A 19034-nucleotide genomic window follows, 5' to 3' on the forward strand; every position below is an offset into this window, starting at 1 on the left:
AGAAATTGATTACAAGCGTGCGACGATCATTTGCTATTCAAAACCGCTCTCTCTAAAAACGAAGACGGGAGGGAGCGCGGGAGGGTCTGCAGTAATGGGGGAGAATCCAAACTGGACCGACCGCTGCTGACTGCATGAATTCCTGGGACATGCTGCATGCTTTACATGCACGTACAGATGGAATACGTGAGCTCAATCGTGAAGAATACCGGCACGGTGACGTAGGGCCTCGAGGACCCTGTGAATACCGAGCAGCACAGAGCAGTCCTAGTGAGAAGTGAGCCGCAAGTCAGATGTCACACAAAAAGTGCGCTACTTCTCCCCTCTCCTCTCATCCACAGAGCTCGGTAGGAACGTTGCCATTCGAGCACCTTCCAGGGCAGGCTGCTTGCCCTCTCAGCTCCTGGATGCCGGGGGCTCGCAGACCTTGTCTCGTTTCTTGTATCTTTACGCTTGACTAAGTGCCTGCTATGCAAGAGAAACTCAAGTCATTTTGGTTAATTAATGGATAAGTAACACATATGAACAGCCTTTGGAGACCATGAGATTCTTAGTTAAGCAAAAATTGCTGTTTCCACTCTTTGCTTTATAACCAGAATAACCCAAAGAGGTGAAAATCAGATGCTATAATGCTGAGACTTACTGTTCTCCCGGACCTCTCGCTTCAGATTTTTAAGGACATGAAAGCAGCCTCGCTGTCTATATTGAAAATCTTTTAAAACACAATGCATGAGGCTCATATGTTTGAATATATTAATATGCATTAAGCTAATAACACTCCAAAATTATTTGTGTATTTGAGCTCCATGTAAGTTTTGGTTCGATTAAATAAGTCGTATTTGCTAAAGTTTTGAAAATCTCACATTACGTTGTTAGAAATGCAAGAGGACGTAAACTCAGACATGTACAGGAGTCACAGCAAACGGTGGGGATTTCAGGAAACCAGACAGGCCTGTCTGTTCACGTTCAGTTTAAAAACAACAACAACAACACTGCTAGCCAGACAGAACAAGTTCCTGGGCCAAATGTAGGCGGAGACTTGCGGGCCCTGTTGTCTAGTCCCCTGTCAGCATGAAGATTTAATGATTCCCAGTTTATTTGAATTAAAGTAACATATGAAATACTTGTTACAAAATATACGCAAATAAGGCCCCGATAAATTTGCTAATTGATCTTCCTTTCTGGGAACATCCATCCTGGGCAGTTTAAAGTCAGTCTATGAAATCATACAGCACCAACTGCTATTATTCCAAAAGCTCTGTATTTTGTCATGATATGAGAATATTGACCAGCCAATAGTGTGATAAAAATCTAGTAATTACATAATAACTGTTTCAAATAGGGTGCGTAAAAGAACAGATGCTTTTCTCAAGGGCCCCCCCCCCATCTAATTATCTAAATTTGACAGTGGCAGTAAAAATGAATTTGAATTTCAAGAGGTCACAAAGAAATGAATTTCCAAGTTGAGGATTTGGGGGGAGAAGACGGCCCTCTCAGCATCATCTGGCCCTTTGTGCTGGCTTTGGCAACCTCGTTTGACATTGTGGGTTGAGTCTGCTTTTGTTTCCCAGAAAGCACTGTAACGCTGGCTTCCTGATGATAGCTGGCCTTCCCTGGGCGGTGGGCACAGGCCATTAGTAACAAAAACAGCATGGATATATCACTGTCCCTCTGGGACTGCCGATGCTGTCTGCATTTCAGATGCAGTCTGCACTGTTCATGCCTGCATATTGTGTCTGTGCTGTACGCACCCATAAATGTGTCATACGTCATAGGGTGTATAATAACACAGACAGAGCAAATATTCTCTGTCTTCACTTGAGAGCGAGCCGTCTGCATTTATTATGTTGCTGTATATTCTGTAGACCAGAACCTATAGGATTATTTATGTTGATTTAATCCTGTTTACACATTAGGAACGTTAAGCAGCTTAAAGAAAAATGTTACCGATTCCCTCCCAGTCTCTGTTATGAACTATTACTGATATATTACGTACATGCATACAAATTACTTGGTTAATGGCCCACAAACGTGGACTTTCCCTTTGGGGTCAAAAATGGCCAGCATGACCCTTGACCCTTGTGCTATTCGAAAGCAACTCATCTGGGATTCCGGGGTCCTGAGAACAAGAGGAGATGCTACAAACTTTAATTGCTGGGAGTGTCCTTTGCCTTGGTACTGTTTTAGTGATAGCCCACAATGTGGATTTGCTTGATTATTCCATTTTCAACTACATTCCGTGAGCATAGCTCCTTACTCAGATGTAGGATCTTACTTATACTTTAGTGGTGGTAATAACAAATCCAGAGGTTTTGATAGATGATCAGTCCAGAGAAATGCCATCACTGCCTACTGTGTGCCCTGCTCCTACTAGGTAGGCACCTTAATTTAGCATGCTTTTTATGGAGGAGTTTCTGGCAGCATCCAGGAGGATGAGATTATGAGCCCAGCATGTTCCAGTCGACGTTGTGAAGCTACATCACATGCAGAATAGAGCCTCTCACCCTAAATACCACACTACGGAACCATTTTATCCCTGAGAGAATTTTATAAGTTGTTTTTCTGTATTTCTAATAGTAAGAAGAACCCCGACATAAGCCCACCTTCTATGGAATCTCATACTTGAGGAAGATTCCTTTTTTCTTTTCCATTTCCTTCATGTTATTCCATGTCACTCATGACAAAAGGGAACGAGTAAAATGATGGACTGCCACAATGTCTTTAGACATGCATCGAGTAGACAGTGGCTCTGAAAGTGTTTTACTGGAGATCCTGGAGACTGGGCCGTGTACGAAAGGGAGAAAGAGAGCGCGTTAGAGCAGAAGGTACATTTCAGATGGTCTTTGGCTGAGGGTCATCATCATGGCTGCCACTAATGGAGTAATTATTGTGTCAGACACTGGGCTAAACACGTGAGAACCCACCAATGTGAAAGATAACTTTACCATCCGTGACATGCTCACGTGAGCGCTTATGCACGTGCACACACACTTTCCGAGGGCAGCCTTAGGCAGAGCAAACTGCCACTCCGTTTAGATGCTTGTTTCGTTCAACAGCGATACATGGAGGTGCTCCCTGACTTTGGGACACACTCAAGGTCAAACCTTCTTTTAGGTTATTAGCAGCTGCTGAGCCAGTCTTTTCTTACCCAGCTACAGTTCTGGACATTTGTGATAACGTCAGAAGGCCATGGGGACCATGTCCTCTCCCTTGTGAAAACACAGGGGTTCGTAATGGCTCTTTTGAGCACACTGCCATTTACCAGTTTCTCTTTACAAAGTCTTCGAACAGACTTCTCTCATATTACCATGTTCATTCATAACCTTTCAATTAAGTGATTTTGGTTATATTCACTTGCTACAGTCTGTTCAGTCCCATCTTTATGAGATTTCTAACTCCTGTCACTTATCATTGAGAAACTACATTCTTTTATACAACCACATTTTCTAAGAGAATGAATCTGTTGCTATCAAATGATCAATGTCATGTTAAAGGAGTTTCTTAATAGCATAAATTCAAATAGCTCATCTTAATAGTCCAACAAGCTCAAAGGCTGTTTGTACCAAATATAAGGTTGTGTCAAGTGCTGCCTGTTCAACCTTTGCCATAAATTCTGACTCAGTAGCTACTAATGATCGCGAAGGATTGATGATGGCTGGAATTAACCTTGGCAAGAAAGAAAAGCAGTGTCATTGGGGGCCATTATGAGCTAACTTACAGAGGTACGTTTGAGGATTAAGTCAGGTGGTAGCCAAAGGGCAAATGTTTCTCTGAAAATGAAATCATAATTTCATTTAATCGCTGTTGAATAAATACCAGGATGCAAATTGTATATGGCCAAATATATTTTATATTGCTTCTGATTTTCCCTTCTGATAGAATCTGAATTATTGAATTAAAACACACATGGGTGATTTTCATAAATGAAAAATATCTTTTACATTGTCCTGGGTTGTTGATTTTTATTTTATGGTTACTAATACATATTCATTTCACATTTGAACAGATACGGCAGATGGCGTATCTCAGGAGCTCTTCTCCGCTGGCTTGGTTGATGGTCATGATGTAGTTATAGGTAAGTCATTTTTTAGTATACAGTGTCATTTTGTTGATCTATCAAATGGAAATGCATTTAGAAATGGAAGTATTCATAAAGGAATAATTTACTCCGTTTTTTGAAAACTTCTTGAATTCTTTTATGTGGGGGAAGCATGTATGAGTCATATTTAATCTTCTTTTTTAAAAAGCTCTTAATGTAATTCTGTCCCATTTCATATGAACCTCACTCATTAGAAATATAACAAAGAGAATAGAAGACCCAAAAGCCCACATATAGCAAAAATATGAGACTGTAAATTTCCATGCACCAAGTGCACGGAACCTCTAAGTGCAGGAACGTCTAAGGTTCTATGTCAGAATTTTGTTGGGCATAGTTCCAATGGACATAGGTATCAATTTTCCCAACCATTAACAAGATTCATCACAAAAGTCTTAAGATTGGATGGGACTTAAAGATCATTCAGGCCAGTTCTTTCACTGTACGGACAGGGACACAGATTCCTAAAGGGATTCTGTGTGTTGTCCGGGGCCATGCCACTGGGTTGGGGCAGTGGAGCTTTACTTTGGGCACGGGCTCCAGTTCTACTGCTTTGAGAACACACAGGACTCACTGTCAGGAGCAGGACATGACCGATGGACTCCCCAAAGGGCACAGGAAGCAGAGAAGCTGTAAGAGGCAGATGCTGTCATCTAAGAAAAAGTGTAGCCTGGTTCCACCTAGCATGAGCATGAGACGGTCCATGCTCCTCAGATAATCCTAAATTTGTGAAGATTTTATAACGGAGCCCATCACTGGGTATTCACATTGATGGCCCTAAGTAATTAAAATTAGTTAATATGTTATTAATGTTAACTGTGACATTAACTAATTATATTATTTGCAATTATCAAGGTAATTAGGATAGTATATATGACGATAAAATGTCCTTTAAAAATAATCAAATTAAAACTGATGCTTAAAATGACTTGGGCCCCACGTGCACCCAAGTGTTTATAGCAGCAATGTCCACAGTAACCAAACTATGGAAATAACCTAGAGGTCCATCAACATCAACAGATGAATGGATAAAGAAGATGTGGATAGATATCTATATCTATATCTATATCTATATCTATATCTATACACACACACACACACACACACACACACAATGGAATACTACGCAGCCATCAAAAAATGAAATCTTGGGGCGCCTGGGTGGCACAGTGGTTTAAAGCCTCTGCCTTCGGCTCAGGTCATGATCCCAGGGTCCTGGGATCGAGCCCCGCATCGGGCTCTCTGCTCAGCAGGGAGCCTGCTTCCCTTCCTCTCTCTGCCTGCTTCTCTGCCTACTTGTGATCTCTGTCAAATAAATAAATAAAATCTAAAAAAAAAAAAACTCACTTAAAAAAAAATGAAATCTTACCATTTGCAACAATGTGGATAGAACTAGAGGGTATTAATGCTGAGCGACATAAGTCAATCAGAAAAAGACAATTATCATATGATTTCCCTGACATGAGGAATTTGAGAGGCAGGTTGGGGGGTTTGGGATATAGGGAAGGAAAAAATGAAACAAGATGGGATTGGGAGGGAGACAAAGCATAAGAGACTCTTAATCTCACAAAACAAACTGAGGGTTGCCGGGGAGAGTGGGGTAGGGAGAGGGTGGTTGGGTTATGGACATTGGGGAGAGTATGTGCTATGGTGAGTGCTGTCAAGTGTGTAAGCCTGGTGGTTCACAGACCTGTATCTCTGGGGTAAATAATACATTATATGTTAATAAAAATAACTAATAATTTAAAAATGACTTGGGCCCCTTAAATGACATGTTTTAACTTAAAAAGAAAATCACTTGCTCAAAATAAGTCTTTTCCCCAATAATGCTGAAGACTGTGACTGAGGAAGCTTGAGGTGGATATGCTGACCCATCAGAGTCAGAGTAATCTGTTCCTATAAATTCTATAATATAGGTCATTATAAAGTGAATTACTTGAGGGAGTAACTGAGGTTTTAGTGGGAGATCAGGATTCTGAGAAAGAATCTGTATCTCTTGTGTTATTGATACATACGTGTTATCTTGTGTTATTGACAAACGATATGTCATAAATGTGAAGATACCTTTATAATTAGAAATAATTGAGCTCTTTTCCTTTTAATTGTATATGGTATACATATTGATTCCCCAGGGAAGCTCTAACTCCTCTGCCAAGTGGTGCATATATAAAGAGATAGAGACATATTTTGAAAGAAATGTGACATACACATATATACAGGTGCGTGTTTATTTCCTTGTGTATTCCATCTCTCACACGTTCCTTTAGAATCTTGCGAGATCTCATGGGCAGCTGAATGGCTACCAAAATGTTTAGTTTGAACATGAGGGGGAGCCTGAACAATGAGGGCAGCTCAGCTTTGGTGTCTACAGTAAATTCCATCTTAGAATTCTTTCTGTGAACAGTTCCTTGATATATGTAGATACTTTTCTCATTAGATAAAGTGAGCCTCTACCTTCATGTTGTACTTGACCTGACAAAATCAGGAGGAAAGTTAGTGGTTTGATCAAGATCCCTTATAAGGTGTGTTTTCCCTGACAAGAACTATCATCCATACATGAAGCTGCCTGAATTAAAAATAAATAAAGATAAGAACTTTCTTATAAACACCTGCTAATTAATGTCCATTATTGGGCAAGAAGTTAAGGATGAAATAGTCTTTTGAACTGAGTTGATCCTGGCAGGTGGTAGGGAACATGAAGAGTAAGAGAGATTCATGGAAAGATACTGGGTCACAAGTTTTTGTAAGCATGGGCTTGCTTCATGCCTTCAGTCAAATCAGTGTTACCCACCGCACACACACACACACACACACACACACACACACACACCCCGGCGCAGCTGAATTTAAACTGAAGGATTTTTTGGAGGTTGAGTTTTTTTAAAGGTGGAAATTAGGGCATAATTCCTGTACAACTTACTGTGCTTTAAATACAGTATCGGAAAGCTTCTGCTTTGTCATACTTATTCTGCCAAAAAGTTTTGATTTTGCCTTTGTTCCCCACCTTGGAGTTCCCCACCTAGGGTGTGAGAATTAGCCCAAGGATACAATTCCTCCTCCTCTGATAGCACTAAAAAGGCCCTACAGCGATAGGACACCTAAGAGTTAAAGTCTTTGCGAATTTCACTAGATTATTGCATCAATTCCATAAGGTAAAAGGACAGGTTGTTTTTAATCCATATTTAATGGGTGTAAAGGGGAAGTCAAAAGAAGTTTCTGGGATGTTGTAGCTTGTCATGATCTTTGAACTTGGCTTTTATGACTCCCAAGCCCAGAGCCTAACCCCAACCCTCCCTGTACAATCAATTCGGTATCTTCAGCCTGGAAAAGTAGACCCAGATCCTTTTAATTGATGGTTTTTTGGTTTCCTGGTGGGGGTTGTTGAGGGGGGATAGCATATCCTTACTTGTTTTTCATTTATCAGTAGGTGGTTTATATTTTAATTGCAGACTGTTAGGTAAAGTGTGTAATTCTGTCTCCCTCAAACCTATCCAGCAGTTCTCTGCCTTCTCCTTTATCCTCTGCTTCCCTCTTTTTTTTTTTTTTTTTACATTTTATTTATTTTTTTTTTTCAGTGTTCCAAAATTCATTGTTTATGCACCAAGCCCAGTGCTCCATGCAATACTGCCCTCCTTAACACCCACCACCAGGCTGCTTCCCTCTTTACATTTTTATTTCTTACAGGAAGTTCTCTCTTTGCCCCACCCCCGAGACAGCTCTGTCTCCACCCCCTTACAGCTAAACTCTTCAAGAATTGCCCCTGACTGTAATCCCTTTCCTCCCTCTGTCTCCTGAACCCACTGCAGTCAGGTCTTTGACCTGCCCCCTCCTCTCACCCTGTGCCTTTGCAAAGCCCTGCCTGGGGAAGGCGCCCACCCAGCAGGGGATGAGCCCTGAGTTGGAGCAGAGGTGGGCGCAGCTGGAGCAGAGTGAGCCTGAGGAGTAGAGGGAAGATCCCTCATCTGTGAGTGAGGGCAGGCCACCGTCCAGTACCTCAACCCCCCAGTGACTCCATTGTTCCTCCCGCTACAAGGCACATCCACAGTGCTGGGCAGAGTTGACTATGCCTTCCTCCATGAGAACTTTTTCTGTTTGGTTTTTAGGATTCCATTCTTGGTTCTCCTACCTTATTGGTTGTTTCCTTCTCAGGCTTTTTCACTGGTTGCTCCCCATCCCACTGACCTGTACATATTAACATGAGACTCATGTTAACTAATATTAACCCAAGGACTCAGGTTGCGTGTCTCTCTTTTCTGTAGTAATCCCTCACTCCTTTGGTGATCTCCTCTCGTTTCATGGTATTAATATTTTCGTTTTCTAATTCCCAAATGTGTATCTCCAGCTCATACCTCTCCTTTGAATTCCAGACTCCTGTCCAGCTCCCTCCGTGGCATCTCCCCATGGAAGGCCGGTAGCGTCCCAGGTTTACTTAACATCAGAATCCAGCCCCTCATGTTTCCTCCTGCTCCCCCTGGCCCTGCTCCCTGGATTGATGCCAACTCTATTTGAGTGCTCCAGCCAAAAACCTGCCTTGTCCTTGATTCTTCTTTCTCTCCTACCTGATGGTCAGTCTACCCAAATGTTCCCAAGATCTGGCCATTATTCCCAGCCTGCTTCCCATCCCATTTCAAGCCTCTCTTATGAACCTCTTACGTGAATTACTGCATTCATCTCCCTGCTGGTCTTCCTACTTCTGTCTTTGCCTCCATTCAGCCTGTACGGGTACAAAGTAAACCGGATACAAAAGGCCCATGTAATGTGATTCCATTTAAATGAAATGTCTGGAATATGCAAAGCTATAGAGTCCAAAAGTAGATGAGTGATCACCAGGGGCTGAAGGGGAGTGACCGCCAATGGGTATGCGGTTTCTTTACTGGGTGATGAAGTTGCTCTGGAATTAGAAGTGATAATGGTTGCACAACCTTGTGACTATACTATAAATCACTGAATTGTGCGCTTTAGAAGGGTGGATTTTATGATATGTGACTTATATCTCAACTCTTTAAGAAGCCAGATCACATTAATACTTTAAATAAAAGCTCTCAAATGGCTTTTCCATCCCGCATCTCAGGGGCTTACAGTCTCCTGCATGATCTGTCCCTTGTCACTTCTTGGATTTCATCCCTCACTTCTGCTCTCCTGTTGCTCATTCCACCCCAGCCATAGTGGCATTTGTCCTTGCTTTTCCTTCTTCCAGATCTCTCCTTCCCTAAGTACACCTGCCTACCTCCTAAGGCTTAAATACTGCCTCTCAAAGGGGCCTTCCCTGACCAACCTACTTAAAATTGCAACCCATCCACCCCCCTCCACCCCCCTTCCTCATTTAATCATTTTACCAAGTCTCTCTGGGTGTAATAGGCTGTCTGTTTCATTTATTTAGTTAACTACATAGGATTTTCCCCTGGAGCCCAAGTTTCTTAAAGGGCAGGATTTTTATCTGTTTTGTTAAGTGCTCTGCTCCCACCCTCCCAAACTTTGTACTTCACGCAGCTGGTGCTCTAGAAACACTTGTTAGAGATCAACAAATGTCATTCTTAAACACACAGGTATCTCATAACATTTACTTCAGGAACAAAGGGTTTTATGAGCATAGGTTCCTAGTATCTTAAGGATCTTATTTTGGGGAGTACAGAATTCAGGTAGCATTTTATAAATATGAAATATGTTCAACTTGACAACTGCACCCCCCCAAAAAAAAAAAAAGAAAACCAGTCTGGTTCAGCTTAGAGTGTCGGCCTCCAGAGATCTGAATGCTTTCTTCATGTGTTTTTCCATCTTCTGTAATAAAAAGGGGTTAACATTTAAAGAGATTAAAAATCTTTTCTCCCCCTTTAGAATTTTCTCTTGAATTAGAGTAAATGTTTATAGCAACATTAAAAAAAAAATCTGAAAGAAGCAATAGTATATGTTACCGAGCAGTAAATGTTAGGATTTTACTGTAATGTAGCGAACATAAGTTAACAACAAATCCTTAGCCCCTCGCTTCAGGGCGATCTGCCTTTAGTGTGGGAACCTTTACAAACCATGGTTTGGATTGCAGAAGGAACGGTGCAGTGACATGGAGGGATTGCTTTTGTGCAAAAGCACAGCGGTGCAGAGATTAAATGCACTGTGTGTAGGCTGAAATCATAAACGCACTTCAGTTGAGCTTAAATACAGCTCTACCTTCAGGCAAGAAGCAGAAGACATTTTTAGGCCTTGAGTCAGTGGAAACAAATAGGACTGGCAGGGCTTCCTGGGGGGGGGGGGGTGTTGGTTTAAAAAACAAGTTAACTTGGTAAGATGCAGAGGTTGGTGATCTGCGTTTATAAATTTGGGTGTGTTGCTTGCCTGGGATGGCTGCTAAATGAAGATCGACCAGATCTGAGTCCTCATTTCACCTGTTTCAAGGAGGGATCCCAAGGATCACCGTTACCGTGAGGCAAGCAGAGCAACTTGTTTCCTTCTAGTTAAAAAACAGCCGATCAGAAGTTTCCTCTGCAATAGCAGCACAGGGGAAAAAGTGACAAACAAAACTCCAACTCCTGTACAAAAGACAATAAAAATTCTGAATTTTGTTCAGGACTTGTGATACAAGATCTTTTTTTTTTAAAAGATTTATTTAAGAGAGAGTAAATGAGAAAGAGAGAGCACAAGCAGGCACAGAGGGAGAGGGAGAAAAACACTCCCTGTTGGGCAGGGAGCCTGATGTGGGGCTTGATCCCAAGACCCCGGGATCATCACCTGAGCTGAAGGCAGACACTTAACCGACTGAGTCACCCAGGAAACCCGAGACATATTTTTGAGTCTCCTTTGAACGAGCATTATAACCTCAGCAGTAGAAGGAACATCAGTGGGTGTCTGAAGCTAGCCAATTGTCCATCATGCTCAGCAGCTCCTGCAAAGGCCCCCTTTGGGGGCTCAGGTTCCACAGTGCGTGAATGCTGGGCAGCTGCCTTCTGGAAAAATGCCTGCTGACTGTTTTTGCTGGGTTTTGATACCACCATTTCCTGGTTTTTAGGATATATATCTATATCTATATCTATATCTATATCTATATCTATATCTATCTATCTATCTATGTGTGTGTATACTACACATATATATACATACACATATATATATTTTATATTTTTTTAATTTTTAATTTTTATATATATATATTTTTTTCCCTTTAAGTGGAGGTTTAGAACCAGCTGTTGGAATTTCTTTTTCCTGAGAAGGGAGCTGTGTTTCTGCAATCATTTATACAATTTCCTGTGGTGGAGTTTGACCAGCCTGACTCATTATTACCGCACTGGAAGCTGATATTAGCTATATAGATTCTCAGAGCTCTCTCAGCGGACTGTTGGGCAGACTGTTGATGGCCCTGGAGTGCTCTTTTCCTGCAGATGAGAATCCTGTTCACAACCTGTCTGCCCTTCAAGAGGTACCATAAATGTCATCTCCATGAAGGCTCTGCTGCTTGCCTCTTCTTAACAGATCCGGGAAGACAGCTTTTCTGTGTGGCAAACACCAGAGACCTGTACTGTACCACGTTTAGGGACCCGTGGCCTTCACCGTCTTCTTTCCAGTGCCTGCCTTCTCTTTGTCTAGAGGTTGAGAGTGCCTTTAGGGCAGGGTGAGTCTTCTATTTTATCGAAGCTCTGCCCTTCTTGGCACATGTAGGCACTAAGTAAAGATGCCTATGGATCAATGAATACAGTTAATTCCATTTGGCAAACTTCATGCTGGCATAGCCCCTGGATGGCTAATTGGAACAATACAAATATTGTTGTACCTTCTCAAAACCGAAGAGCGATTCACCATAATTAATGCTTTCCTGTCTCTCTGCTCCCTTCACCTTTTTCCTTTTCCTAAGAATTGACTTCTCCCGTGACTTTTGAGTCTTGGGAAAGAAATATGGTTGGCCTAGAAGGCCTTTTTTCTTCTTGTACTTGTTGAAGCCTCAGTGTTTGTCTCAAAGCCTGCACCCTGAGATGTCCCTAACGCATTTATCTTAGGTGCTTGTTAAAAATGCACATTTCTGGGTTCCAGTCTAGAGCCACGGAATCTGGAATCTTGGGCTTATGAGTGTAGAAATTTGCATTTCTAACATGCATCCCAGGTAATTCCTATACCCAGTAGACTCTCCTGGCCACCTCTTTGGTTTCTGCCTGCAGTAACCTTTGGAGACTGTTCTGGCTTATTGCATCGTCTGTATCTTTTCCAATTTCACTGACCTCTGTTGCTTTTTTGCCTTATTTGAATCTTTTCTCCTTTTTAAGAATCTGTTTTAAAACTGTGCCAGTTAACTTTTTAAAACTGAGTGTGTATAAATGGTATAGATGTGTGGCGATACTTCGCTGGTATAAATCTTTACCACCATGAGTCAGTACAGTTTTTATTAAAATGACTGAAGGTCAGGAAGCGATAGACCTCATGGTGGCCTTCAGCTTTTGTGCCTCTGGATAACAGCAAGGTATCTTCCGGCTCCAAAGTGTGCAAGCAACAGAAACTTTGCTCGGTCGCGAGCATGCAGTTGATGTATGAAGTGCTTCGTTCCCCCAGCTATGGCCAGGGACAGTACAGGCTGTTGTGAGTGAGCTGGGATTTCTTGAGCAGCAGTATGCTTTTACAATGAAAGTCCTGGGAAAGCGTGAACATATTCTCTTATATTCAGTTCAGTGGCTATGCTGTGATGTTTACTGATGTTGAAATTCAGTAAAGAAAAACTTCCATTAAAAAATACTGTCTCGGGGCGCCTGGGTGGCTCAGTGGGTTGAGCCACTGCCTTCGGCTCAGGTCATGATCTCGGGGTCCTGGGATCAAGTCCCGCATCGGGCTCTCTGCTCTGCAGGGAGCCTGCTTCCTCCTCTCTCTCTCTGTCTACCTCTCTGCCTACTTGTGATCTCTCTCTGTCAAATAAATAAATAAAATCTTTAAAAAAAAATAAAAAAAAATACTGTCTCTATTATACAACTGGCCTATGATTTTCAAGTGGTGACAGATAATAAAAAAAAGGAAGAAAACTCCTTATGCCCTTTCTGGGTTTTAGACAGGCTTGGGGTTAGTTGAATGATGTCAATAAATACAGTTGAGTGATTCCTGATTAAAAGTTGTCTGTATGTTAAGTTTAATAGTCTAGGGAATTAAGGACTGGAAGGGGCTTGGGAGAACTATGCTGATTGCTTTCCTTATATGTATTTTCCAGAAATAGATGAGCTGTTTAATACGGCACAGCGTTACCATTTTCAGGAATATGCCACATTACAAATTTGATTGTAGCTCATTGCTCCTGGTTTCCCAAGTATCTCTTTTTTCTTTTAAAAAGTCTTCATTGAGGGTACCATTCCCAACACAGGATCAGTTCTTTTAACATGAAAAATTAGTATACAGAAATTATTTAAAAATACTTACGAGTGTTAAACTGGACTATCTCATAGAAAAGTATGATGCATTCAGATGAATGACAACCAGTTCTAGCTGAATTAAAATACTCAGAAATCGAGTTCTTTGGAAAGGGCTGGAAACAGGTCTGTATAAATTTGTAGAACGCATACACACACACTTTTGACATTACTTTAGTCACAGACCTAAGTTAATATATTTTTAAGTATTTGCAATAGAAAGACAGACTGAAGTAAGATATAATTCTTACTTTAACAGCATAATTTTTATAGTCTGATGACCATACTCCTCCTGCACCCCCCCCCCCAAATCAGGGAATTAAACAAAAGAAACTAAAATAAGCTGCCCACACTTATGAGGAGATTTGGTGTCAGCCCCACCCACCCCCTCTGTTTACTGATCTACAAATTCTAATGGAAAGTCATTGGCCAGCCAGAGATAGATAAGGAAAGTGATTGGCTGACTTAACTGCTTATAAAGACATTCTGATTTAGGATCGAGGAGGCAATTTAAAATGAGCTTTCAAGGGCACCTGGGTGGCTCAGTGGGGTGAGCGCCTGCCTTGGGCTCCCTGAAGTCATGATCCTGGGATTGAGCCCTACATCTGGCTCTCTGCTCAGCGGGGAGTCTGCTTCTCCCTCTGTAACCCCACCATGCTTGCATTCTCTGTCTCTCTCCTCTCTGAAATAAATAAAAATCTTAAAAACAAAAATAACCCTTTCAAAATACAGGCAGATGTTATTTCCAGGACTTCTAGAAAAGCATAGAATAACACCTGTAATTTCCTCAAAGGTTTTCTCAGTTTCTGTGTTACATGATTATGAATTAGTGCAGCAGTAAACCACACAGTAAGCCCTAATTTTCTAATTAACTTTGTCACTTTTTATTTGGTTAGGAATTGTGGTTCCTTTTTAAAACCACTGATACAGGTAGACTCCAGTTAAGATCTGTACTTAATTTCACTTAGATGAAACAAGAGCTTGCAAGTGGATTAGTCTTAGATATTCACTAAATTAGCAGTCTGGCTTTTTTCAATTCCTTTAAGCTGTCCTGCTTTAATTCATCTTAATCTGTGTTTTAACTCTAGAATCTGATATGCCTGAGGTTTACATTCAATCTAGCCAAACTTTCTAACTGTAGAATTACATTAAACTCCCAAATAACCAGTCCCTACTTAGAGTGAGAATATCTTTCTGGTGAAAGTAAAGTAGGTTTATTCTTGGGCAGGAAACTGAGGCTTTCTAATATTACCATTTTTTTGTGTGCGTGTGTGACTACCAGGTGTGTTGGATTTAAATTAAATAGTTCTTTTCCTAACATTCTTCCCTATTAGTAGATAGTAGATTGATCTGTCTTTAGGTGTAGTGAGTGAGTGACTGTGTGTGTGTGTGTGCCCACTTCAGAAATCTCTGGGCCCATGTGAATTTTAACCATACCATCAATAGTATAGTATTGTAGATACATGTACGTGTTCAACTGTGCTTGTTAATAGATTGACAGGCAAATCTCCTAATCCCAAATCAAATCCTTGCTATTCTTTTCACTCTACTCATTGAGATGAAGGGGAAGTACCGCCTCCTAATTTCTTACAGAAAATAGAACTCCTCGTTCACCCAATCAAAAAAAAATTTTAAAGCCAAGAAAGAAAATTAGGTCAACGTTTTTGACGCAATGTGGGTTTGTCATCACTATTTTCAGCTTCCTGTCTAATTATAATCTTAAATTTGATCCTGTAGCTTGCATGTGCTTACCATTTTTTTTAAAACAAAGCAGACTGTCTTGCCAAACCCCAAAAAACATAGTTTTTCTTCTTGCACTCCTTAAACTGAGTATCCAAAAGGTATATAAGAATGTTTTCACCCCAGATTCATTTCAAGATCAGGAGAGACTTTGACTTGCCACATTCACACTTTTCCCATTAACATTTGTGCCCGATTCTGTTCTGGAGCTCATGTTCATCAGAAGTAGCCACTGTACTGTGTAAGCTGTGGCAAGCATTCCATAAATGCAGGTGTTCCTGGAGGATTTCATGTCTGGTGAGACATAGAACCATCCAGGAAGAATCTGTGGTTCGGGGGAAAACTTCCCAGCCTGGCTCCATCCCCGTACTGCCCAGGCACACTGTGGCAGACCACGAAGAAGGAGCTGCCCGTGAGACTGGGAGTAAGGTTCTTTTTTTGGCCTCACTTTTTAATAGCAAAGTGCCTTCATCTTCACCCATTGGGAACTTGGTCAGCCTTAAGAGGTTTGTTACTTGAGATGAGAACATCCCATTCAAAGTATCTTTTCAGTAATAGACCCCCAGGAGGTCTAATTTGTAACAGATTTTGAGACTTCTTGTCCGTTGGTGATTGTTAGCTGGGTCTTTAGAAACTCAATATGTTCATGACCCTCTTCGCTGGATTAATGCATCTGGGGTCAGAATTCTGCCAGTTCTCTTCACTTTTTCATCTGCCTGCGAAATGCAAGGTCAGAAGGACAGGAGAAGCCTTCCAAATGGCTTAGGTGCTAACCTTGCTTTCCTTCCGTAGGAGCTACTAATTCCTTGCATATTTCTCTTACTCTTTTGCTTCTCATTTTTGAGTTGAGAACTCATTTTGAGTTGCAACTCATTTTGAGTTGTCCGTGGGACTGAGTGGTGAGTTGAGAATGGCATGCACTGGAAATTTAACAGCTAATAGAAAAGTAGAATACAGATTGGAGGACATGATTTGGACAGCACTATATTCGGGAAACATGAATGGGCTTCTCAGCCCCTGACATGGAGCTCCAAGGATCTCTTTAAAAAAAAAAATGGCTTTTTTACTTAGTGCTCATGAAAATTGTTATGAGGTAAGGAATGAGTAAGAGACATTTTCAATATTTTTTTAAGATGGATTTTTTAAAATGTCCAAAACACAGAACTTTATAATTTAAATCTGAGCAGTGCTTTCTTTTTTTTTTTTTTTTTAAAGATTTTATTTATTTATTTTGACAGAGAGAGAGAGAGAGATCACAAGTAGGCAGAGAGGCAGGCAGAGAGAGAGGGAGAAGCAGGCTCCCTGCTGAGCAGAGAGCGCGATGCAGGACTCGATCCCAGGACCCTGAGATCATGACCTGAGCCGAAGGCAGCGGCTTAACCCACTGAGCCACCCAGGTGCCCCTGAGCAGTGCTTTCTATAGTTAATTAGCAATAATTAAATAGAAGAGGTCAGGCTTCTTGGCATAATCTGAAATATCCATGCACTTCAGATGTCTTCAGACTAAATAGTTGTTAACCAGCAAGAGCAGAAATTACTTACTGGGAGTCCCCAAAGGGCTGTGTCCCAGGGGTCCTTAAATCACTTTCTCAATGCTGGTAACCGTGTGGCAGCTCACTGGTGTCCCCTAGTTCCCTGCCCAAGAGACTGAAGAATCCTCACTGGTGTCACCAGCCAGTGTGAGCCACCCGGTGCCCGCAACAGTGGTGCTGCTTTCTCAAGGTCCTGGGGTACTTCCTATTATTGGGCCAGAGTGGCACCTGCTTCCATGCAAAAGTGGGGACTGGGGCCTCCTGCTGTCATCCTTTGTCATCCAGGTCTGGAAGCTGCCCTACAATGTTTGTTCAATAAGCAGAGCATCTACTCTACTCTGTGCCAGGCCTGCCAGGTCAATGAAACAGAGTTCTTGTCTCCTTGAAGCTCCCAGTCTTAAGAGGAGAGGAAGACCCAGGTGTAAGGAAAATCACAAATTGTGAGAAGTGCCCTGAAGAAAAAAGTGCTCTTTTGGGCTCCACAGAAAGTCATACACAGGGGTCCTCATTTAGACACAGGAGCAGAGTAAGCCCCTCTGAGGAAGAAACGTGAGTGACATGTCCGATTCAGCCCCTCTGCGCAGGGCAGGGAGGCACAGCTTGTGCGGAGACAGCAAACTCCGTGAAAGGTGACCAGTGTGACCAGATCAGGCCAATGAGGAGAGGGTGTCCTGACATAAGGCCAAGCAAGAGGCAGAGGCCAGACACTGCAGGGTCTTGTAAATAGCCCTTCACCAAAATGCCTTGTTAAAACCAAATCCTAGCGATTCCTCATGAATTGAGTCACGAGGGAGGTAAAGTCTAAAACTTGGCACCTTGCCTGCCCTTTTCCTATCAAAGAGGACAAAGGGATGCTTTCCTCTAGCCTCATTCATTCTGCAGGGAGTCTATTAGCCATAGTTTACATGGCCTCGGATCTCTCTGCTGCCTGGACTTGATTCCCATTTGACCCAGGTGTGTGGGAACCCCAGGAAGAAAGGACAGTAGCCCTGGAGGACTTGAGAAATAAAAGCTGAAACGATGTTTCAACATTCTGTGTCCATTTAAGTTTGAGGGTTTTGAAAAGCGACTTGTAACTTACTGTTTGGGGATCAGGAGAACTCCAGAGATGCCTTCAAGTAATTCCGAATCCAATTATTCTACCAAAGGGAAGTCAGGAGTTCTAGAAAAGGAAGAAACTTGGGCATTGATTGCAGATATTTGCCTTCACGTATATTCCCATGGAGAATGAAGTATATTTTCCATTTTGTAGTAGTGTCTTAATCTCACACAAATTATGGTGTGGGCTAAGGTAGCATTATATATACAGTAGAACTATTATCATTATAGTAGAGTACAGAAGACATAAAATATTCATGTTCTTTGGGTTAAAGCGAACTTGCCATTTTAAGTCCATTAATTGCAGTTGAATTTAGCAAATTTTCTTTCAGGGACTGATACTCTAATTACCTAAATTAAAGTAGGCATTCCAGTTAGCCTTATGTTCCGAGTGCAGGCATAGTAGAATAAGCTCTTGTTTAGCTAGCCTTTGTCTCCGTGAACTGGATGTGGAGCTGAGACCGTGTTTTCTCCCAGTGTGATTTCTAGAGTGATTATAAACCAGCAAAGCTATCTGATCATGCTAGTCATTCCTGTTTTTAGCCTCTCTTTATGGGCTTTATTCTCTATGCAGTATTTTCTAGGAAATAAAGCTTTCCAAATTTCTGGAGTAGGGGAGTAGAGACAATAAAAACACTGAATGGCATAGAAATTACTATACAGAGCCCTGTCTAGGCTCCATTATCACACAGGCTCCATTAACTGACATCTCTGGTAATTATTTAAATAACTGATTGCAGATTGATTGGTTATTGTTTCTAGGGAGGCCTCGTGGCTTTCCACATTGTTTACTGATATTTATGGTTTAATGGAGCAAACATCCCCATCTTGTTTCATAGACTCTCACTATCGGAGACACGCAGAGACAATGTGATGTAGGCAGAGCCCCGGCTTTCAAATTAGAGGCAGGTTCAGATCTCAGCTCCAGATGGGACTTAGGGAAGTTAACTTCATCTCCCTAGCCTCAATGTCTTCTTACCCACAGAGGGACTCACTTAATCCGTAGAACTGTCAGGAGTCTTCATTCGATCCCATGGAAAGGTTTGCGTGCTAGCAGGCAGAAAATGGTGGTCCTTTACTCTTTCTGGTTTGAGTTCCATTTATCTGCCCCTGCCCATCAGCTATAAGACGTCTTTAGTGAGATACCAGCTAGAGGCTTTAAGGCAGCCCTGTGTGTTCCGCCGGTAAAGTGAAACTGTA

The 19034-nt window shown here is 41.8% G+C and overlaps 1 protein-coding gene across 2 annotated transcripts in view; it reads left to right on the forward strand.

The window, feature by feature from the left end:
* STK39 (serine/threonine kinase 39) overlaps positions 1-19034 on the forward strand; it is a 297979-nt gene that overhangs the window by 234113 nt on the left and 44832 nt on the right. For both annotated transcript variants that reach the window (XM_045066931.1, XM_045066932.1), the window contains one exon: positions 4007-4075. In XM_045066931.1, the coding sequence (XP_044922866.1) occupies positions 4007-4075 (69 nt within the window). The remainder of the gene's footprint in view (positions 1-4006; positions 4076-19034) is intronic.

This window comes from Mustela putorius, unplaced genomic scaffold (genome assembly GCF_011764305.1).
Source record: "Mustela putorius furo isolate JIRA1106 unplaced genomic scaffold, ASM1176430v1.1 tig00003869_pilon_pilon_pilon, whole genome shotgun sequence".
Taxonomy (NCBI): Eukaryota; Metazoa; Chordata; class Mammalia; order Carnivora; family Mustelidae; genus Mustela; species Mustela putorius.